This window comes from Gobio gobio (genome assembly GCF_949357685.1).
Source record: "Gobio gobio genome assembly, chromosome: 2".
NCBI classification, from domain to species: Eukaryota; Metazoa; Chordata; class Actinopteri; order Cypriniformes; family Gobionidae; genus Gobio; species Gobio gobio.
Window position 1 is genome coordinate 40,120,328 of NC_137098.1, and position 25,067 is coordinate 40,145,394.

General features: G+C 38.1%; 1 protein-coding gene across 9 annotated transcripts in view; it reads right to left on the reverse strand.

The window, feature by feature from the left end:
• esyt2b (extended synaptotagmin-like protein 2b) overlaps positions 1-25,067 on the reverse strand; it is a 79,261-nt gene that overhangs the window by 28,624 nt on the left and 25,570 nt on the right. For 4 of the 9 annotated variants that reach the window (XR_013815332.1, XR_013815334.1, XR_013815335.1 and 1 more), the window contains exons 12-21: positions 23,553-23,642; positions 23,365-23,445; positions 21,335-21,436; positions 20,504-20,560; positions 19,826-19,900; positions 19,656-19,742; positions 18,436-18,585; positions 17,961-18,325; positions 16,703-16,801; positions 16,260-16,391 (exon numbers count right to left, since the gene is read on the reverse strand). Coding sequence is in view for 4 of the 9 variants with exons in the window: in XM_079801189.1 (XP_079657315.1) it covers positions 16,260-16,391; positions 16,703-16,801; positions 17,961-18,325; positions 18,436-18,585; positions 19,656-19,742; positions 19,826-19,900; positions 20,504-20,560; positions 21,335-21,436; positions 23,365-23,445; positions 23,553-23,642 (1,238 nt within the window). In the remaining 5 variants the exon portion in view is untranslated. The remainder of the gene's footprint in view (positions 1-16,259; positions 16,392-16,702; positions 16,802-17,960; positions 18,326-18,435; positions 18,586-19,655; positions 19,743-19,825; positions 19,901-20,503; positions 20,561-21,334; positions 21,437-23,364; positions 23,446-23,552; positions 23,643-25,067) is intronic. The other 5 variants (XR_013815331.1, XM_079801191.1, XR_013815333.1 and 2 more) reach the window with 3 other exon arrangements.

Below are 25,067 nucleotides of genomic sequence, written 5' to 3' on the forward strand. Positions count from 1 at the left end.
GACCGAGTTTGGCACTGATTGAAACAATGGCCTCGGAGGAGTATATTAAATTCCAGAGCATGTGTTTTCAGAACAACCCATATTAGCTCACTTCCTGTTGGGCTGACACGTAACTTAGAGCACGAAAGTTGTTTGGCCCGATGAGGTCTATATGTGTACCGAGTTTCATACATGTACGTGCAAGTGTGTTTGATATATAGACCAAGTTTTCAGACACCACTTTAGGGGGCGCTGTCGAGCCCCCCTGCCACGCCCGGGTACCAGCTTCAGCCCGGCTCTGATGGCCGCGCATTCCGATGTGTGTGCAAAGTTTCAAGAGTTTTTGAGCATGGTAAGGGCCCCAAAAGTGCCCGAGAAGTCGATAAAATAATAATAATAATAATAATAATAATTAAAGCTGCGAGCAGCGATGACGGGCCCAAGCCGGTGGCACCGCCACGCCGGTGGCATCAGCTTAACTGTGCACGGCAGGCAATATGCATTTAAACAGGAGAATATTTTAGAATCGCTCGAATATGCCACATTTACCGCAGCAACTGGTGCCACTATCACCACAAGCCACACCCATGATGTAATTTAAATCTAGATTAATTTTAATATCATAGGATAAAATAAATAAAAGTTATATTTTCCTGCTCAAAATTTTGTAAGTCCAGAAGGCCAGTATTTAATTCAAGGTGTTTGTAGTTCTTTTTTACTTATTCACACTAAAGTAGGGATGAAACGGTATGGAAATTTAACATCACGATTATAGTGACCCAAATTATCACGGTTATCAATATTATCACGGTTTTGTTCAAACAAGATGAAAGTGTTCAAAAAGAACAGATGCACACACTTAAAACATTTCAACAAGTTTTATATTTGAAATTAAACAAACAACAAATAACTAAAGCAGCTCTAAGCACTTTTTTAAGCTAGATTCTGTGGGATTTCTTTACTTAATGGCCGTCGTCAATAGCAACGCATAACGCATAAATAATAATAATTTGTCGTAAATATAATCTCTAATATTATCTCTGTAAATATATTCTCAATAAATATTCTCATCAGTGTTCAGCTACGATGCATTTAAATCAAGCATATTTTGTGTTAGAGCCCAAACAGTATCCAAGTGAAATAATGCATATCCATATTTCCATATGATTTGACAGTTTATTTTATTAAATATCAAAATGTGTGCATCATACCTGACACCTAGATGAACACTTTACAGTCAGTTTTATGACTGTCATTCTCTTTAAATGCTAGTGAAGTTTGGTAACGTTATACACGTTTCAATGTTGTATGTAACTTTGCAGACGGTCCCTAACTTCGCCAGCGTTATGCCAGTCATATCAGATGCGCTGTGGTTCTGCTGTGTTTTTTTTAAACCATTTTACCTAAATCACCAAAATAATAAATGTTATATTTACCCATGGCCTTCCCTGTTATACAGAAATGTAATAGTTATCAAACCTTCCTTAACTGCATAAATAATAAATGAAATATAGATGAATCATCATTAAAGCTACAATTTTCTCTGTTCCCGTTGTTCTTTGATGAACATTAATGACAGGCATCATCAGTGCTACTGTCACTTTAAGAACAGCCGTGGATCTCACGCGCTGTCCCGCGCATCTCATTTCCTCACAACTCTTTAAGTTCATTTAAGACGTTATTTAACTAATTTAAGACTCGAATATGAGAATACTCACAATCCTCTGTGTTATTGTTTGTTCAAGAGCAAAAGAGAACTCGATGTGAGCAGGAAACTGACGCGAGTCTATCTATGCGTCGAGTGTGTGTGTGTGTGTGTGTGTGTGTGTGTGTGTGTGTGTGTGTGTGTGTGTGTGTGTGTCAGTGTCCCTTGATTAGCTGACATGAGACGCATCCACACAGATAGGACACTGACACACACACACACACACACACACACACACACACACACACACACACACACACACACACACACACACACACACACACACACACACACACACACACACACACAGCATACCAGCATAGCCATACAGTTTAAGTTCACCTACACTTTATATTAATAAAAAGGTTTACAGTGCAAATACTGTTGTTGCATATACTGTGCATAAAATTTGAAAACATTTGCAAAAAACACCACTGTATCATTAATTTTTTTTTAAACCTTTAAGTAACCATTTTTTAAACATCTATAAACATTACTTTTACATAGATAGACGGACCAGATATTCCTAACACTTTGGGAATACTTAAGGGTTACTAGTTGTTTTGTAAACTGTCTATAAACATTATCTGGATGGTTATTATAAAGTTGCAACCGATGACTATAATACCTTGTTAAATAGTTTAATAAACAGTACCAGTAAAACGTGGGCAGTACCAGTAAAACATGTAAACAGTACCAGTCAAACATGTGGGTTGTCCTGATACTGTACTTCAAAATGTAACAGTGTAAAAATTGCCACAGAATAAAGTAATTGTTCAAGATCTATTGGTAACTCATAAAAATAATGTCATATTTGCATAAACTGTCTACTACCGTATATATCCCGACACTAGCACATTAAGATAAGCTATGAAAAAAATCATGTTCCTCTGCCTCTTTCTGGTTAAATAATGTTTATAATAATTGTTAATATAGCATGCTATATTAACTATTCCAGGTTATTTATGCATAGCATAAATAATAGTTAGTAGAGCATGCTATGCCACTTTCATCAAAACCTATTACAAAGCTATAGCAATCTCATGTCATTCCGTCTTTTCGAAAAAAAAGTTGCACTAATTGTTCGTTACAAGCAGTATTTGCCGTCAGGCAGGTAACGATAGCTAACATAAACATATTTTTGCTAGCCTACCTGCTGCAAACTTACACTTTTTTTGTACAAGACAAGTAGAGCTATTTTATCCAGTGTAATTTATCACATACCACTATCTTGTTTTTTCTTATCCTCCTCTTCCTTTCTCTGTTTTCTTTTCTGGCTTCCTGAAGCATAAAATTCCGCTTAAAATCCGAAGATTTTGTATTTTGCCGCAGCAGAGATCGCGTGGTTGGCTGGCTGCTGTCAGCGACTTCTGAGAGGGGCCCCTTAAGGGGGATCCCGATAGCAGTGTCATTGCACTTTACTGCATTGACTATCAATGGGGCGCTCACACAGTTTGTCGTTTCATTTTATTCTTAACCTGTCGCTGTCTTGGGGCCCCAGGCCAGCTCGAGGCCCCAAGAAATTGCTTGGTTTGCCTGCCTTGTCGCGACGGGCCTGCACACACACACACACACACACACACACACACACACACACACACACACACACACACACACACACACACACACACACACACACACACACACACACACACACACACACACACACACACACACACACACACACACACACAGAAAGAGAGTTTAAAAAATAACACAACACTGCCACCCTTTAGTGAGGGGAGGGCAGACAGAGAATAAATATTCAGAAGAAATATATTAAATAAAATAAATATATTGATCTGAAAAATAGTATGATTATTTTAAAGCTATTTGGTTACATTTTAATAAAACATTGTTTTAGTATGTTTTTAAACACACACACATACACGTTGTAATACCAGTGTAATACCCATGTCATTATACAAATTTGTGTCCTCATAAATCACAAACAAGAGAGAGAGAGAGAGAGAGAGAGAAACAAGTTTTTTTTTTTATCCTGCTTCAAAACTAATACAATGCTGCCATCTTGTGTTCATTGAGGGGAGAGCAGCAGACAGAGAATTTCTGTTCCCCTTTTTTGTCCTTATTTAATCCCTCGCCATGGAAACACCGTTTGAGATATCCAATATCCGTTCACATTTTAGCATCTTCAGTATCTTTGTTTCATGTTGACCGAGTTTGGTGGAGATTGAATAAAACGCCTACGAGGAGAACGTGAAAACTCAGACCCCGATTTAACCAAAAATTTACCTTCAAACCAAAATATCTGACTTCCTGTTGGTCGGAGCTAATGACTGTAAATTAGAAAGTTGTCCGGCTCGATGAGGTCAATATATATACTGAGTTTGGTGATTGTAGATGAAACGAAGCCCTTCACTTTTGTCAAAAGGTGGCGCTAGAGAGCCCCTCATCCCCGCCCATTTCTGATGCTTTACCAATGTGTACTGACTGACATCTCTGATGTGTGTGTTGAGTTTCAAGCAGTTTCAAGCAATTTCAAGCATGCTAAGAGCCTCAGAACAGCCAAAAGATTATTAAACTTTGACACGTTGCCATGGCAACATTATTTGAAATTTCAGGAATCCATTTCATACGTCTCTATCTCTCATGTTTTCACATTATACTGATGAAGTTTGAAGTAAATGGGGTGAAAATAAGATGGTGATTCAAAGCATTTTTGAAAGTGACACACTTCCTGCTGCCAGTTGGTGGCGCTATAACTTTGACTCACAAAAGTCATATCCATGTGATCGGCCTCTTACAACAAACACACAGCTGAAGTTTCATCCAAATCAGTCAATGTTTGCACAAGTTATAACACACTTCCTGTTTCCCTTTTCTCGCCATAAATTCGTTGCTTCGCCACGGCCACACCATTTGAGATATCAAAAATCCGCTCGCAATTTAGCATCCTGGATATGTTCTCTTCATGCTGACCGAGTTTGGCGATGATCGAAACAATGGCCTCGGAGGAGTATATTAAATTCCAGAGCATGGGTTTTCCGAACAACCGATTATAGCTCACTTCCTGTTGGGCTGACGCATAACTATGAGCACGAAAGTTGTTTGGCCCGATGAGGTCTATATGTGTACCGAGTTTCATACATGTACGTGCAAGTGTGTTTGATATATGGACCAAGTTTTCAGACCCCACTTAAGGGGGCGCTGTCGAGCCCCCCTGCCACGCCCGGGTACCAGCTTCAGCCCGGCTCTGATGGCCGCGCATTCCGACGCCTGTGCGAAGTTTCAAGAGTTTTCGAGCATGTTAAGTGCCCCAAAAGTACCCGAGAAGTCGAAAAAAAAAAAAAAAAAAAAAAAAAAAAAAAAAACAAAGAATAATCTGAGGAAGAACAATAGGGCTCTGCGCCCTTTCAGGGCTTGGGCCCTAATAATAATAATAAGAAACAGAGGAAGAACAATAGGGCTCTGCGCCCTTTCAGGGCTTGGGCCCTAATAATAAGAAACAGAGGAAGAACAATAGGGCTCTGCGCCCTTTCAGGGCTTGGGCCCTAATTAAAGCTGCGAGCAGCGATGACGGGCCCAAGCCGGTGGCACCGCCACGCCGGTGGCATCAGCTTAACTGTGCACGGCAGGCAATATGCATTTAAACAGGAGAATATTTTAGAATCGCTCGAATATGCCACATTTACCGCAGCAACTGGTGCCACTATCACCACAAGCCACACCCATGATGTAATTTAAATCTAGATTAATTTTAATATCATAGGATAAAATAAATAAAAGTTATATTTTCCTGCTCAAAATTTTGTAAGTCCAGAAGGCCAGTATTTAATTCAAGGTGTTTGTAGTTCTTTTTTACTTATTCACACTAAAGTAGGGATGAAACGGTATGGAAATTTAACATCACGATTATAATGACCCAAATTATCACGGTTATCAATATTATCACGGTTTTGTTCAAACAAGATGAAAGTGTTCAAAAAGAACAGATGCACACACTTAAAACATTTCAACAAGTTTTATATTTGAAATTAAACAAACAACAAATAACTAAAGCAGCTCTAAGCACTTTTTTAAGCTAGATTCTGTGGGATTTCTTTACTTAATGGCCGTCGTCAATAGCAACGCATAACGCATAAATAATAATAATTTGTCGTAAATATAATCTCTAATATTATCTCTGTAAATATATTCTCAATAAATATTCTCATCAGTGTTCAGCTATGATGCATTTAAATCAAGCATATTTTGTGTTAGAGCCCAAACAGTATCCAAGTGAAATAATGCATATCCATATTTCCATATGATTTGACAGTTTATTTTATTAAATATCAAAATGTGTGCATCATACCTGACACCTAGATGAACACTTTACAGTCAGTTTTATGACTGTCATTCTCTTTAAATGCTAGTGAAGTTTGGTAACGTTATACACGTTTCAATGTTGTATGTAACTTTGCAGACGGTCCCTAACTTCGCCAGCGTTATGCCAGTCATATCAGATGCGCTGTGGTTCTGCTGTGTTTTTTTTAAACCATTTTACCTAAATCACCAAAATAATAAATGTTATATTTACCCATGGCCTTCCCTGTTATACAGAAATGTAATAGTTATCAAACCTTCCTTAACTGCATAAATAATAAATGAAATATAGATGAATCATCATTAAAGCTACAATTTTCTCTGTTCCCGTTGTTCTTTGATGAACATTAAAGGGTTAGTTCACCCAAAAATGAAAATTCTGTCATTAATTACTCACCCTCATGTCGTTGGACACCCGTAAGACCTCCGTTCATATTCGGAACACAAATGAAGATATTTTAGTTGAAAGCTGATGGCTGAGAAAGGCTTCACACAGGCCTCCATTGGCATTCAGTACATTGACACTTCCAAGATCCATGAAAGGCACTTAAAACGTCGTTACAAAGTCTATCTCACCACAGTGGCTCTACAATAATCATACAATGCGACGACAATAGTTTTTGTGCGCAAAAAAAAATCAAAATAACACCTTTATCCAACTTGTTCTTGTCTTCCGTGTGCGCCTCCACGACGCATGCGCGAGAATATGACGTAGCGCCGGTGTTCGGGAATCGATGAAATACACACTTAAGCTCCATTTTGAGCACTACGCCGAGACCTAAAGCACGATCAATGTAGAATCCAACAGCTTAGACACGCGCGTCTTCCTCTGCTCGTAAACAAATCGCTTCTGGGTCATATGTCCGAACGCCGGATCTGCGTCATATTCTCGCGCATGCGTCGTGGAGGCGCACACGGAAGTCGAGAACAAGTTGGATAAAGGTGTTATTTTGATTTTTTTTTGCGCACAAAAACTATTGTCGTCGCATTGTATGATTATTGTAGAGCCACTGTGGTGAGATAGACTTTGTAACGACGTTTTAAGTGCCTTTCATGGATCTTGGAAGTGTCAATGTACTGAATGCCAATGGAGGCCTGTGTGAAGCATTTCTCAGCCATCAGCTTTCAACTAAAATATCTTCATTTGTGTTCCGAATATGAACGGAGGTCTTACGGGTGTCCAACGACATGAGGGTGAGTAATTAATGACAGAATTTTCATTTTTGGGTGAACTAACCCTTTAATGACAGGCATCATCAGTGCTCCTGTCACTTTAAGAACAACCGCGGATCTCACGCGCGGTCCCGCGCATCTCATTTCCTCACAACTCTTTGAAGTTTATTTAAGACGTTATTTAACTAATTTAAGACTCGAATATGAGAATACTCACAATCCTCTGTGTTATTGTTTGTTCAAGAGCAAAAGAGAACTCGATGTGAGCAGGAAACTGACGCGAGTCTATCTATGCGTCGTGTGTGTGTGTGTGTGTGTGTGTGTGTGTGTCAGTGTCCCTTGATTAGCTGACATGAGACGCATCCACACAGATAGGACACTGACACTGACACACACACACACACACACACACACACACACACACACACACACGCACACACACACACACACACACACAGCATACCGCAGCATAGCCATACAGTTTAAGTTCACCTACACTTTATATTAATAAAAAGGTTTACAGTGCAAATACTGTTGTTGCATATACTGTGCATAAAATTTGAAAACATTTGCAAAAAACACCACTGTATCATTAAATTTTTTTTAAACCTTTAAGTAACCATTTTTTAAACATCTATAAACATTACTTTTACATAGATAGACGGACCAGATATTCCTAACACTTTGGGAATACTTAAGGGTTACTAGTTGTTTTGTAAACTGTCTATAAACATTATCTGGATGGTTATTATAAAGTTGCAACCGATGACTATAATACCTTGTTAAATAGTTAATAAACAGTACCAGTAAAACGTGGGCAGTACCAGTAAAACATGTAAACAGTACCAGTCAAACATGTGGGTTGTCCTGATACTGTACTTCAAAATGTAATAGTGTAAAAATTGCCACAGAATAAAGTAATTGTTCAAGATCTATTGGTAACTCATAAAAATAATGTCATATTTGCAAACTGTCACTACCGTATATATCCCGACACTAGCACATTAAGATAAGCTATGAAAAAAATCATGTTCCTCTGCCTCTTTCTGGTTAAATAATGTTTATAATAATTGTTAATATAGCATGCTATATTAACTATTCCAGGTTATTTATGCATAGCATAAATAATAGTTAGTATAGCATGCTATGCCACTTTCATCAAAACATATTACAAAGCTATAGCAATCTCATGTCATTCCGTCTGTTCGAAAAAAAAGTTGCACTAACTGTTCGTTACAAGCAGCATTTGTCGTCAGGCAGGTAACGATAGCTAACATAAACATATTTTTGCTAGCCTACCTGCTGCAAACTTACACTTTTTTTGTACAAGACAAGTAGAGCTATTTTATCCAGTGTAATTTATCACATACCACTATCTTGTTTTTTCTTATCCTCCTCTTCCTTTCTCTTTTTTCTTTTCTGGCTTCCTGAAGCATAAAATTCCGCTTCAAATCCGAAGATTTTGTATTTTGCCGCAGCAGAGATCGCGTGGTTGGCTGGCTGCTGTCAGCGACTTCTGAGAGGGGCCCCTTAAGGGGGATCCCGATAACAGTGTCATTGCACTTTACTGCATTGACTATCAATGGGGCGCTCACACAGTTTGTCGTTTCATTTTATTCTTAACCTGTCGCTGTCTTGGTGCCCCAGGCCAGCTCGAGGCCCCAAGCAATTGCTTGGTTTGCCTGCCTTGTCGCGACGGGCCTGCACACACACACACACACACACACACACACACACACACACACACACACACAGGACATTGGCATACAGCGTGTTCTCTTGTGTCTTGTCGCGCTTGGAAGCATTTACATGAATAGGAGCGTGATCATGTAACGCTAAGCAAAAATGGATATAAAAACGGACGCTGAGTTATTTGCGTTAAATATTTTTAATGCGTTAAGCTTCCGTTTCACGTTGACCGAGTTTGGTGGAGATTGAATAAATCGCCTACGAGGAGAACGTAAAAACTCAGAAACTGAATTATACAAATATTCAAACAAACTTTCTGTGAAAAAAGACACTTATAAACAGACACTTGTAGAAAATAATGTGAATTTTTTTTTTTTTATATAAATTTGAACTATGTCAGTAAATAATGAATTTAAAGACAAATGTGTCAAAAGTGATCTTTGCAAACACAGCACATGACCTTCTGTAAAGCACATGTATAGAAAACACACTCACACTCTGTTTTAAAAAAGAGTTCTGTCTGAATGAGTACATGAAATCACGGCTGTCAGGTGAAAAGAATTGTAACTCAAATGTCATTTAGAAAATTAGTCCTGTAGTGATATAGTGTCATAGTTCATGTCCACATTAACCACTACGTTGTAATATCAGTGTAATACCCATGTCATCATACACATTTGTGTCCTCATGAATCACATTAACAAGCACACATACAGAGAAAGGGAGTTTCAAAAATAATACAACACTGCCACCTTGTGGTGATAGAGGGGAGGGCACACAAACATCCAAAAACATTATTAAACTTTGACATGTTGCCATGGCAACATTTTTTGAAATATTAGGAATCCATTCATATGTCTCTATCTGTCATGTTTTCACATTATACTGATGAAGTTTGAAGTCAATCAGGTGAAAATAAGATGGGGATTCAAAGCATTTTTGAAAGTGACACACTTCCTGCTGCCAGTTGGTGGCGCTTTAACTTTGACTCACAAAAGTCATATCCATGTGATCGGCCTCTTACATCGAACACACAGCTGAAGTTTCATCCAAATCATTCAATGTTTGCACAAGTTATTACACACTTCCTGTTTCCCTTTTCTCGCCATAAATTCGTTGCTTCGCCACGGCCAAACCGTTTGAGTTATCAAAAATCCGCTCGCAATTTAGCATCCTCTGTGTCTTGACTTCATGCTGACCGAGTTTGGCACTGATTGAAACAATGGCCTCGGAGGAGTATATTAAATTCCAGAGCATGTGTTTTCAGAACAACCCATATTAGCTCACTTCCTGTTGGGCTGACACGTAACTTAGAGCACGAAAGTTGTTTGGCCCAATGAGGTCTATATGTGTACCGAGTTTCTTACATGTACGTGCAAGTGTGTTTGATATATAGACCAAGTTTTCAGACCCCACTTTAGGGGGCGCTGTCGAGTCCCCCTGCCACGCCCGGGTACCAGCTTCAGCCTGGCTCTGATGGCCGCGCATTCCGATGTGTGTGCTAAGTTTCAAGAGTTTTTGAGCATGGTAAGAGCCCCAAAAGTGCCCGAGAAGTCGATAAAATAATAATAATAATAATAATTAAAGCTGCGAGCAGCGATGACGGGCCCAAGCCGGTGGCACCGCCACGCCGGTGGCATCAGCTTAACTGTGCACGGCAGGCAATATGCATTTAAACAGGAGAATATTTTAGAATCGCTCGAATGTGCCACATTTACCGCAGCAACTGGTGCCACTATCACCACAAGCCACACCCATGATGTAATTTAAATTTAGATTAATTTTAATATCATAGGATAAAATAGATAAAAGTTATATTTTCCTGCTCAAAATTTTGTAAGTCCAGAAGGCCAGTATTTAATTCAAGGTGTTTGTAGTTCTTTTTTACTTATTCACACTAAAGTAGGGATGAAACGGTATGGAAATTTAACATCACGATTATAGTGACCCAAATTATCACGGTTATCAATATTATCACGGTTTTGTTCAAACAAGATGAAAGTGTTCAAAAAGAACAGATGCACACACTTAAAACATTTCAACAAGTTTTATATTTGAAATTAAACAAACAACAAATAACTAAAGCAGCTCTAAGCACTTTTTTAAGCTAGATTCTGTGGGATTTCTTTACTTAATGGCCGTCGTCAATAGCAACGCATAACGCATAAATAATAATAATTTGTCGTAAATATAATCTCTAATATTATCTCTGTAAATATATTCTCAAGAAATATTCTCATCAGTGTTCAGCTATGATGCATTTAAATCTAGCATATTTTGTGTTAGAGCCCAAACAGTATCCAAGTGAAATAATGCATATCCATATTTCCATATGATTTGACAGTTTATTTTATTAAATATCAAAATGTGTGCATCATACCTGACACCTAGATGAACACTTTACAGTCAGTTTTATGACTGTCATTCTCTTTAAATGCTAGTGAAGTTTGGTAACGTTATACACGTTTCAATGTTGTATGTAACTTTGCAGACGGTCCCTAACTTCGCCAGCGTTATGCCAGTCATATCAGATGCGCTGTGGTTCTGCTGTGTTTTTTTAAACCATTTTACCTAAATCACCAAAATAATAAATGTTATATTTACCCATGGCCTTCCCTGTTATACAGAAATGTAATAGTTATCAAACCTTCCTTAACTGCATAAATAATAAATGAAATATAGATGAATCATCATTAAAGCTACATTTTTCTCTGTTCCCGTTGTTCTTTGATGAACATTAATGACAGGCATCATCAGTGCTCCTGTCTCTTTAAGAACAGCCGCGGATCTCACGCGCTGTCCCGCGTATCTCATTTCCTCACAACTCTTTAAGTTCATTTAAGACGTTATTTAACTAATTTAAGACTCGAATATGAGAATACTCACAATCCTCTGTGTTATGGTTTGTTCAAGAGCAAAAGAGAACTCGATGTGAGCAGGAAACTGACGCGAGTCTATCTATGCGTCGAGTGTGTGTGTGTGTGTGTGTGTGTCAGTGTCCCTTGATTAGCTGACATGAGACGCATCCACACAGATAGGACACTGACACACACACACACACACACACACACACACACACACACACACACACACACACACACACAGCATACCGCAGCATAGCCATACAGTTTAAGTTCACCCACACTTTATATTAATAAAAAGGTTTACAGTGCAAATACTGTTGTTGCATATACTGTGCATAAAATTTGAAAACATTTGCAAAAAACACCACTGTATCATTAATTTTTTTTTTAAACCTTTAAGTAACCATTTTTTAAACATCTATAAACATTACTTTTACATAGATAGACGGACCAGATATTCCTAACACTTTGGGAATACTTAAGGGTTACTAGTTGTTTTGTAAACTGTCTATAAACATTATCTGGATGGTTATTATAAAGTTGCAACCGATGACTATAATACCTTGTTAAATAGTTAATAAACAGTACCAGTAAAACGTGGGCAGTACCAGTAAAACATGTAAACAGTACCAGTCAAACATGTGGGTTGTCCTGATACTGTACTTCAAAATGTAATAGTGTAAAAATTGCCACAGAATAAAGTAATTGTTCAAGATCTATTGGTAACTCATAAAAATAATGTCATATTTGCATAAACTGTCACTACCGTATATATCCCGACACTAGCACATTAAGATAAGCTATGAAAAAAATCATGTTCCTCTGCCTCTTTCTGGTTAAATAATGTTTATAATAATTGTTAATATAGCATGCTATATTAACTATTCCAGGTTATTTATGCATAGCATAAATAATAGTTAGTAGAGCATGCTATGCCACTTTCATCAAAACCTATTACAAAGCTATAGCAATCTCATGTCATTCCGTCTGTTCGAAAAAAAAGTTGCACTAACTGTTCGTTACAAGCAGCATTTGCCGTCAGGCAGGTAACGATAGCTAACATAAACATATTTTTGCTAGCCTACCTGCTGCAAACTTACACTTTTTTTGTACAAGACAAGTAGAGCTATTTTATCCAGTGTAATTTATCACATACCACTATCTTGTTTTTTCTTATCCTCCTCTTCCTTTCTCTTTTTTCTTTTCTGGCTTCCTGAAGCATAAAATTCCGCTTAAAATCCGAAGATTTTGTATTTTGCCGCAGCAGAGATCGCGTGGTTGGCTGGCTGCTGTCAGCGACTTCTGAGAGGGGCCCCTTAAGGGGGATCCCGATAACAGTGTCATTGCACTTTACTGCATTGACTATCAATGGGGCGCTCACACAGTTTGTCGTTTCATTTTATTCTTAACCTGTCGCTGTCTTGGGGCCCCAGGCCAGCTCGGGGCCCCAAGCAATTGCTTGGTTTGCCTGCCTTGTCGCGACGGGCCTGCACACACACACACACACACACACACACACACACACACACACACACACACACACACACACACACACAGAAAGAGAGTTTAAAAAATAACACAACACTGCCACCCTTTAGTGAGGGGAGGGCAGACAGAGAATAAATATTCAGAAGAAATATATTAAATAAAATAAATATATTGATCTGAAAAATAGTATGATTATTTTAAAGCTATTTGGTTACATTTTAATAAAACATTGTTTTAGTATGTTTTTAAACACACACACATACACGTTGTAATACCAGTGTAATACCCATGTCATTATACAAATTTGTGTCCTCATAAATCACATAAACAAGAGAGAGAGAGAGAGAGAGAGAGAGAGAGAGAGAAACAAGTTTTTTTTTTTATCCTGCTTCAAAACTAATACAATGCTGCCATCTTGTGTTCATTGAGGGGAGAGCAGCAGACAGAGAATTTCTGTTCCCCTTTTTTGTCCTTATTTAATCCCTCGCCATGGAAACACAGTTTGAGATATCCAATATCCGTTCACATTTTAGCATCTTCAGTATCTTTGTTTCATGTTGACCGAGTTTGGTGGAGATTGAATAAAACGCCTACGAGGAGAACGTAAAAACTCAGACCCCGATTTAACCAAAAATTTACCTTCAAACCAAAATATCTGACTTCCTGTTGGTCGGAGCTAATGACTGTAAATTAGAAAGTTGTCCGGCTCGATGAGGTCAATATATATACTGAGTTTGGTGATTGTAGATGAAACGAAGCCCTTCACTTTTGTCAAAAGGTGGCGCTAGAGAGCCCCTCATCCCGGCCCGTTTCTGAGGCTTTGTCCATGTGTACTGACTGACATCTCTGATGTGTGTGTTGAGTTTCAAGCAGTTTCAAGCAATTTCAAGCATGCTAAGAGCCTCAGAACAGCCAAAAGATTATTAAACTTTGACACGTTGCCATGGCAACAGTATTTGAAATTTCAGGAATCCATTTCATACGTCTCTATCTCTCATGTTTTCACATTATACTGATGAAGTTTGAAGTAAATGGGGTGAAAATAAGATGGTGATTCAAAGCATTTTTGAAAGTGACACACTTCCTGCTGCCAGTTGGTGGCGCTATAACTTTGACTCACAAAAGTCATATCCATGTGATCGGCCTCTTACAACAAACACACAGCTGAAGTTTCATCCAAATCAGTCAATGTTTGCACAAGTTATAACACACTTCCTGTTTCCCTTTTCTCGCCATAAATTCGTTGCTTCGCCACGGCCACACCATTTGAGATATCAAAAATCCGCTCGCAATTTAGCATCCTGGATATGTTCTCTTCATGCTGACCGAGTTTGGCGATGATCGAAACAATGGCCTCGGAGGAGTATATTAAATTCCAGAGCATGGGTTTTCCGAACAACCGATTATAGCTCACTTCCTGTTGGGCTGACGCATAACTATGAGCACGAAAGTTGTTTGGCCCGATGAGGTCTATATGTGTACCGAGTTTCATACATGTACGTGCAAGTGTGTTTGATATATGGACCAAGTTTTCAGACCCCACTTAAGGGGGCGCTGTCGAGCCCCCCTGCCACGCCCGGGTACCAGCTTCAGCCCGGCTCTGATGGCCGCGCATTCCGACGCCTGTGCGAAGTTTCAAGAGTTTTCGAGCATGTTAAGTGCCCCAAAAGTACCCGAGAAGTCGAAAAAAAAAATAATAAAAAAAAAAAAAAAAAAAACAAAGAATAATCTGAGGAAGAACAATAGGGCTCTGCGCCCTTTCAGGGCTTGGGCCCTAATAATAAGAAACAGAGGAAGAACAATAGGGCTCTGCGCCCTTTGGGCTTGGGCCCTAAAAAGAATAATCCTTAGGGGAACAATAGGGCTCTGCGCCCTTTCAGGCTTGAGCCCTAATAAGAAACAGAGGAAGAACAATAGGGCTCTGCGCCCTTTGGGCTTGGGCCCTAATTAGCAAAAATTAGCAATTATTAGCAATCCCTGTAATATGCTCGCCTCCAAATTTAATCACAATCTGCCTTTAAAATCACCTTGTTACCACCTTTTTTGTTACCACATAATTATTAAAATGGAATATTAGTAAAGTACCACATTAAGCTAAAGTAATATCTTAAAATGTTTGTCAAGTTCAACCAAGTCAGTTTAACTGATTCATCAAAACTGGCACTTGTCAATTGATAACACAGGTAGACGTATGATAACGCCGCTAATCAGATGCGATACAAGGATTGTGATAAAAAATAAGTGTGCTTAATTGTACTGAATGTGCATTTGTAGTGTACTTCAATTTTTAAAAGCATATTAAAAAATAACTGTACTTGCAGATAATATAATAATGAAATATGTTTTAATGTTTTGTTTTAAAGAAGTACACTTATTTTATTTATTGTGTGTTGACTGAAGCACATGTAAAGTAATACTTATAACCTTAGTGTTATTTGATATTACATTTAAAGCTAATATATTTTAAATGTACTAAATTGCAACTTTATCATTGCAAATGTGTACAAAACATAAAAATGAACTTAAGTGTGAACTAAATGTTAAGTAGATCCCTTCAGTGTTATTTCCATAATGTTATTGTGACAAGCGGTCGAGAGCCGTGAGAGAACGGTGCGATGAGGGTCACCTGTGCGTCACACCGGTCTCGAATCCTCTCACGGAGGAGCTCTGAAGTATAAAAGGAGGAGCGACGACAGTGAAGGACGAGAGAGGACCAGGCCTGGACTTTTACGTTGTGTTTTGTTAATGTTTTATTATGTGTGTGCGGCAGTCATCTGTGAGGAGGCTGCCGTTTTTACTGTCAGTTGGTGTTTATTTTTGATTAAAGTTTGTTGAACGTTCGCCGGTTCCCACCTCCTTATTCCCATAACTACAAACTTTGTTACAGGTATCTTTTTAAAAGTATGCTAAAGTGTACTTCTTCAAAAAGTTATTATGAAGAATATAATTCGAGACAGATTTTGAAAATAACAACATGAGGTCTGCTGGATGGTACTCTTGGTCTTGTGTCTGACTGTGTTCAGTGAGTCTCTTACGACTGGTCATAGACAGGGTTGAGCGTCTTCTTGAGGGTGCTGGTTTTTCTGCGGCCACTCCGCCTCTTGTCTGGTAACAGGTACAGGCGGATGTATGGGTCTGAGCCATCTCTGGTCAATGCTATGAGGTTTCTGTGATTATGACACATGGAAACACATGCGGGGCAAAAGCAAGGTAAGTATTTTCACAGAGACCTGTTTCGTCACATTTATACAAATTCAAACATACAAATGCAAACACGTGTCCCCCATTATTTGCACACACTGTTGTTAATACTCAAGAGAGTTAACCACTGATCATCTGGCAAAAATCACTAATATACTGTAGGTGTTCAGTGTGAAAGTAAAAATTAGGCATACAAAATGATTGTAAGTGTTACTATAAAAACAAAAAGGGGGACTGTATTGTATGAATGAAGGTTAATATGTGTTTGTATTCTCACCTGCAGGCATGAACCACTACAATAAGTTTATTCCTCTGTGAGCTGTGTCTAATAGTGAGCTGGACTTCACCAAGCGGATACTGGCTCAACTTAGAACCGCTGTAACACACAAAAAGCATGTTCATCTGACAGAGTGCGAGACTAAGTTTTTCTTCTAAAAATGTCATTTCAAATTAAAACATTTATTGAAATGAATTCAAAATCAACTACATTTCCTTCCTTAATGCATGTTCCTGATCTTATTTTGCATGGATTCCTTGATGCACATCATTCCAAATGAAACTGACTTAAAGTATTTGAAGTACTTTTTGAATGATGTCACAGATACCTTGTTTTCCTCCTAGTTTTTCCTCTCACCTCCAAGCACCTGGATACATTCTGTTATTTAACGCCCACTTTTCACAATCCACCCCCCCCCCCCCCACCCCACACACACACACACACATTTCATCTAGTGCATTAAACATGTCAGATTGCTGTGTTAAAAGGGGGCAATAACTGGTATTTTAGGTTTTCCATTCTTCTTTGGGAATTTCTGAATGCATAAACAACAGAATGTATGGCAAATTATAATTGGCTAAAGTTTACACAATTTAAAATAACTTTTTAGCAGCCATTACAACATCCTTCAAAAATCAGGATTCTTTGATGCATAGAAAGTTTAAAAAAAACAGAATTCAGAAATATTTAGTAACATTATAAATGCCTTAACTGTCACTTTTGATCAATGTAATGCATTCTTGCTGAATAAAAGTATTAATTTATTTTTAAAAACTTTATAACGGTAGTTTATTTGAACAATTTCATAATATTTAGTATGCATATGCAAAACTACTGCTGAAATACTCCAGTTAGTGTAAGTTAGCTATTTGGGATGCCATAGGGGTTTGTAACAGGGAATCAGTGACAAATACAAATGTGTTGTGTCACACTTCCCACAGCTTCACTGTTCAAATTGGTCTGGGCGCCTAAGTAAAGACCATTCTGCTCAGTGCTATCTAGTCAGTCATGCCATGTTTTTCATTGGGCCGTGCAGATAAATGGTTCGTAATTAACTGAGTACCGCTGCTGTGACTCACTTTTGGAGTTATTGGCTTTTGATGTTTCTCTCACACACAACAGAAAACGGCAGTGCACGACCAGTGTGACTTGTAACAAAATGTAATTGCATCAAACAAGAAAAAACGCAAACCGCAAACATGACTTCTGCATACAGGGAATCAGTGTCATGTGTCATGTGACATGGACACAGACTCACTTTTGTAGCTGCTGTAACCGTTGCTGCAGCTCCATTGTGGCACAGGGCAGTGAGATGTCAGAGGCCAGACTAGGCGTAGAGTCTCTGTGAGACTGATGCTTGTGCGAGCTGCTTATCACTAGACTGGAGACACTGCGGCCTACCTCCGCTAGCCGCACTGGGGAGCCATCAGATCCTCTTTTCCCTTGAGGGGTGTCCGGTGGAGGGGTACATGGTGGGTTGTTGGACGGCTGGATGACTGTGGAGTTGCTTGTGCTAGTGGTTGTTTGAGGTTGTGGGGACACGCAAGTGTTATTCTGACTAGAGTGTCTGACTCGGACAGATGACGGCTGGCTGGATGTGACCTCCTTTTCCAAACAGAGGATCTGTTTACACAAAAGCATATTTATATGGACAAAATGTACTTAAGTGCTGAATGAAATACATACACACAAAAACAGACCATTTATTTTTAATTGCACACAGACACACCAACCCTGAGAGCCATTTTGAGTTTGAGGGTGCTGTTGGGGCCAGAGTTCTGCAAGGGGAACTGCTGATTCAGCGTCATGTCCACCTCCTTCAGGAGAGAACCAAGTGCCACCCGCGCACTACCCAGAGAGCACTTGTGCTTACTATCCCTCACCTTGAGACACACAAACAACATCTATGCATGTCAGTTGACTTATAATTATATTATATTATATTATATATTATGTATACATAATGTATACAAATGTATACATATATTTAATATAAATATATATTAAATATATGTTTACATTTTTACAAATACAAATTGTCTCTTTTTGAGGATTGTGTACAGCAGCCAAATGTACAGTATTTCACTCTAACCAACATTATACTGAGCAATACATTTGACACTGATGATTTACTACTGATAAATACACTATTGTTCAAAAGTTTTGGGTCTGTCTTTAGTGTCACATGATCCTTCAGAAAACATTCTAATATGCTAATTTAAGGCTCAAGAAACATTTCTTATTATGTTGAAACAGTTGTGCTGCTCAATATTGTTGTGAAAACAATTATAAATGTTTTTCAGGATTCTTTAATTAGTAGAAAGTTCCAAAGAACAGCATTTATTTGAAATACTAAAGACATTTAGAAAATGTCACTAAATTCTGTCACTTTTGATCAAATATGTTCTTGCTGAATAAACGTATTTATTTATTTAAAAAAAAAAAACGTTTGAACGGTAGAGTAAACTACAGTAGACTTAAGTAATTAACATGATTTTAGTAAAAATGTATTACTTAAAAACACTATGAAATCAAAATCGACAATTATTATTTTTATGGAATATTGCAGTATCTATTATAAATGGTTTATCCGTTCACGTCATTATTTAATTTTTTTTATTATTGTGCCCTCGTAATCTTTAATCAAAATAACTTCCACTCCCACTTGCAGTGACATCTCTTTTCTGATGATGTGTTTAACCGGTGCGAGGGCAGGACATCCAGTCACTGACATCAGATCACAGCAATAGCAGACCACAATGATACAACGATCGAATCAATTCCCGATGGACAAAGTGAAGTCCCGCCCTACATTTTTTTCTTGTTTGAGAAGCCGTTTTACTTTGAAATAATTTGCAATAGGGAAGAAAAGACTAGTTATCGCAAATTCAGTTTCATGCCGATTTTAACATTTTGGTAACATAACACTTTTGGTGAGTTCCTTGTGGAATACCTCAATTTCCAGTTCCTGAGTGCGGGGGTGGTTGATAAGGAAGGAAAAGGCCTCCTCCCACAGTGGCTCACTAGTTTTAAACCTAACCTGAAAATACAGGATCAAAACAGGACTGGATATATGTGCGCTGCCAGTCTTCAAACAGGTTATAGCTAATGTATAAATGTTACCTTGCTTGTGTACATCTTTTGTCCTACAGTCAGTTTGACAAAAGGATTTGGATCTATGCTCACTTTCTTCCCAGACTGTTGAACAAAAAAAGAAAGAAAACTTCAATTGTACAGTATTATATGACAGTCACCATATATGATTGTCTCCTTTAATAGTCACCAAATCTACTTAACCTACATCCACTTTCTGGTAACACAATATATCCTGCATGTACTAGATTGGTTGATTACAAATTATATCATAATTTAGCCTTTTTTAAAGTTATGTTCTTACTAGCACTCTGTGCTAAAAAGGTTATTTTAAGCTCATCTATGAAAATGTAATTAACAGCAATGTAAATACAATAAGCCTCCTGGTTTACTTTGGATGATTTAAGAATAAATAATAATTAAATTAAGTTAAAAAAAACTGTTAAAAAAGTGTTAAGTTGATAAAAGCACATGTAAAATACATACAAATTTGAAAAATGTATATTGACAATCTGCAAAATCCACATGACTATAAATGCATGTAGTGGTGCGTAAAAGGAAGAATACATTGGAGAAGCACTTAAGAAATAAACCCCAATCACAAAAGAATGAAATGATAAAAGATGTGAAATCATGCTTGAGCTCCAGATATGAGTAAAGCACCTGTTACGTATGTCACCGTATGAAATGCATGCATTCTCAATGTACCTTCAGGCCTTTATAAGGGGGTTTGGGGCCATCAGGGTTAAAGTCAAGAGGATTGGTCTTTCCACAGGAAGGATTAAGAGAAATTGAAAACAGGAAAGTTATTACAAGAGGACATGCAAAAATGATAGTAAGATCAGTCCAGATTCTTAACAAAAAATATAAATTTAAATTAAATACATAATTTACATAAAAACATTTTTTTTCCCTTTTCACTGTAACAATGTTGGCAGGGACACAAAGACCTTAAAATAACCAGGTTTTGTCCCAACTCATCAGACTGCTTACTAACTCTAGACCAGTAAAACATCAATTATGTCCAAGATTGACCAGGCTATATTTAAATCAATCATGAATCACTTCCGAATTGGTTAAAAAATTACAGGTGAACAAACTTTATATATAAACCTTGGCCTCTGACAGTCTGATAAAACACAAAGTATATATAATTAAAATATATAAACTTAGTTGCTGAGCGATTATGGTAGTTTTGAATGGGACAAAGATCTAAGAAATGCGATGTTCATAGTTTATTGCAGAGGTCTTCAAGCCTGCTCCTGGTTCAAGGTGTTCAGGATAGCTTGATGATGGTTGGAAATACATTTTCCAGGAGCATGGTTAAAGATTTCTGGTGTATTGCATGACAATTACACATTACACATGCATAACAGGCAAAAGTGGCAATTCACATGCACTATATCAACGTAATCAGCGGTGTTTGTTTGTTACTGAAGAAAAACTTGACTGGAAGAAACGTCTATTCACACTGTTAGGTAAACAGCTACAGCTACTGTAGTTCTGGAGAACCAGGATGCAGATTACTGGCAAACTCACAAAAAACGTTCTATAGAGATTGTCAGGGTTCTCACAAAAGACTAGACCAGAGGCCCTCCTCTCCTTTAGGTTTCCACAGCCAAAGCTGCCCTCAAAGACACTCTTACAGTAGAGGAGGAAGGCACAATGAAAAGCATTAATAAAGTGGGCAAGACTGGATGACTACTGTGTATGTTTGGGTCAAGAGTTTAATCGTTCCTTTTCTGACAATGAATGACTTGAGTGAAAACAAAAAAACTCAAACTCAAATAGTTTGAAAACTTCTCAATGTTCTGCATATACACTCACCTAAACGATTATTAGGAACACCATACTAATACTGTGTTTGACCCCCTTTCGCCTTCAGAACTGCCTTAATTCTACGTGGCATTGATTCAACAAGGTGCTGAAAGCATTCTTTAGAAATGTTGGCCCATATTGATAGGATAGCATCTTGCAGTTGATGGAGATTTGTGGGATGCACATCCAGGGCACGAAGCTCCCGTTCCACCACATCCCAAAGATGCTCTATTGGGTTGAGATCTGGTGACTGTGGGGGCCATTTTAGTACAGTGAACTCATTGTCATGTTTAAGAACCCAATTTGAAATGATTCGAGCTTTGTGACATGGTGCATTATCCTGCTGGAAGTAGCCATCAGAGGAAACAATGCTCAGGTAGGCCGTGGCATATAAACTATGCCCAATTGGCACTAAGGGGCCTAAAGTGTGCCAAGAAAACATCCCCCACACCATTACACCACCACCAGCCTGCACAGTGGTAACAAGACATGTTGGATCCATGTTCTCATTCTGTTTACGCCAAATTCTGACTTTACCATCTGAAAGTCTAAACAGAAATCGAGACTCATCAGACCAGGCAACATTTTTCCCGTCTTCAACGGTCCAATTTTGGTGAGCTTGTGCAAATTGTAGCCTCTTTTTCCTATTTGTAGTGGAGATGAGTGGTACCCGGTGGGGTCTTCTGCTGTTGTAGCCCATCCGCCTCAAGGTTGTGCGTGTTGTGGCTTCACAAATGCTTTGCTGCATACCTCGGTTGTAACGAGTGGTTATTTCAGTCAAAGTTGCTCTTCTATCAGCTTGAATCAGTCGGCCCATTCTCCTCTGACCTCTAGCATCAACAAGGCATTTTTGCCCACAGGACTGCAGCATACTGGATGTTTTACCCTTATCACACCATTCTTTGTAAACCCTAGAAATGGTTGTGTGTGAAAATCCCAATAACTGAGCAGATTGTGAAATACTCAGACCGGCCCGTCTGGCACCAACAACCATGCCACGCTCAAAATTGCTTAAATCACCTTTCTTTCCCATTCTGGCATTTGGAGTTCAGGAGATTGTCTTGACCAGGACCACACCCCTAAATGCATTGAAGCAACTGCCATGTGATTGGTTGATTAGATAATTGCATTAATGAGAAATTGAACAGGTGTTGCTAATAATCCTTTAGGTGAGTGTAGATCAATCACTTAGCAAGCAACTAAACTTGTTTAATGAAGCTTGTATCACTACTAGTTGGTAATGTAAATGTCATGTCAATGAAACTGAAAACTATTTAAATTACCTTTTATAACTCTGTTAAGTACATTATTCTATGGTCACATAATTAAAGGTGCCAAATAAATATAAAATATTCCTTAAAGTGACTGTTCACCTAAAATTAATATGACAGTGTTGTTTTGGGCCACAATGACTTTTGTTGCATGGAAAAAATAGTTCAAAATATAAATAGCATAAAACAGCATCTTTTGTGTTCTGCAGAAGGAGAAAATTCATTTGGGTGTGAGAAATTGCAGTTTGTTCTTATTTGTATTCATATCCAAGAAGACTATCATAGAACATAAACAGCAAGAACCTTCAAGCATTTCATTAAAGAAGAACACGCACACAAAAAAAAACAAAAAACGATGAGCAAACAAGAATGTAAGACTTCTATCTTTGTAGGACATCAGAACACGTCGCCCTACAGCAGATCCTCAGGCAGAGCCTATGTACACGCACACAGAGGTATACATATCATTATTGTTCTTACCGGCAAATTACTAGCAGAGTCCAGGTAAACAACTAGCAGAGCTGAAGAGAGATTGTCATTAGCCCTTATGCTCCGCAGTACCTAATAAGAGATCAAAAGAGAATGAAATGATCAAAGGTTTTGCAAGTTATGTTTTAATCATGTCTATCAGTGTTGGTCAATGAGTTTGTGTGTGCGTATGTGCATACTTGATCTAGTTTTTCAGCATTCGGGTACAATGACAGCCACTCTAATCTCAGATGAAGTTTGCCTGTCATAACTTCTTCCAAGTCAAACCACTGCAAAAAAAAAAAAAAAGATTAGTGCATTTGAATGGCAGCTATGGGCTTAAAAAGCATTCAGTTCATGCCAAAATAACTGATGATAATCTTTTCTTTGAAAAAAGGAAATATTTGAAAAACAAAAACAATGACTACAAATACAGCATAATCTCAACAACTTTGGAAACTCAAAGTCAGTTCATTAATGAGAGGGTGCTGAAATAAAAATTTGTGACATTTGTTTTAAGGGGACCTATTATGCAAAATGTACTTTTACATGGTGTTTGAACATAAATGTGTGTAGGCGGTGTGTGTACACAACCACATTATAATGGTAGAAATCCACTCACTGCTTTTTTTTGAATCCCCATAAATCATAAGCAGTGTCTCAGAACAAGCCGTTTTCAGTTTCAATGTGGCGTCACATTGCACAGGCCCACCCACGACTGCTGACGGACTCTGCCCTATTAGCATAGGCCCCGCCCTGAATAAACTGTACATAGTCCGAAATGTTTATCTCCTCGCCAGAGCTTTTAACAGCAGCATTCAAGTAAGAAATGTATTCTTATTAAAGCTACTAAAGTTATTCAGTCAAGAGCAGTGATTTTCTGTTTTTCTTCTGTTGTTTGATTCACATTATAGAAGCAGTTACTGCATATTACACTGCGTTCACTTACACAGATCTAATATACACATGTGATTTCTTTACTTGCTGTTCACGTTCACAGACATAACCGACCGTGTTTATGTGAACTTGTGTTTTTGACATAACCTTGTGTGTATGTGACAGTTTAAGCACAATAAGATGTGAAAGAGAACTTAGTTTAATACTTATACTCAGAAAATCATATATCAGAAGTTTAAACTGATATGGGTTTAAAACACATGCAGATAATAAACTTTCATGATAATTAAGAACTGCAATGTCACATGAGCGTGACCACGATAAAGATAATAATCAAAACCAAACAGATGTTTTAGTTTTTGGCAGTATCCGTGGCACAAGCTTTAAAGGCTTGCCCTCTTCTGGAAAGCAGCTCATTTTCATTTAAAGATACATGCAGAAAACGTTTTTTCCTTCCAATCAAAATGGGCATTTACAGCATGGTATAATGAATGATCTGTGGGGTATTTTGAGCTGAAACTTCACAGACACATCCTGGGGACACCTGAGACTTATATTACATCTTGTAAAAAGGGGCATAATAGGTCCCCTTTAAGGATGTGAGCTGTAAATTAAGTTTAACAAGAATGTACTTCTGGATATATTTCAAAATATATAAAATAATAAATAATAACTGTAGAAGTTAGAACTCATAGGAAGTAGAAAAGTGCTTAATTGAAACCACCATAGATGAAAGTGGTGGTTGGGGAGGGGGTGGGAGAATCAATGCCTGCCAATACAGAAGAATCTAAACAACTTTGGAAACTCAACATCAGTTC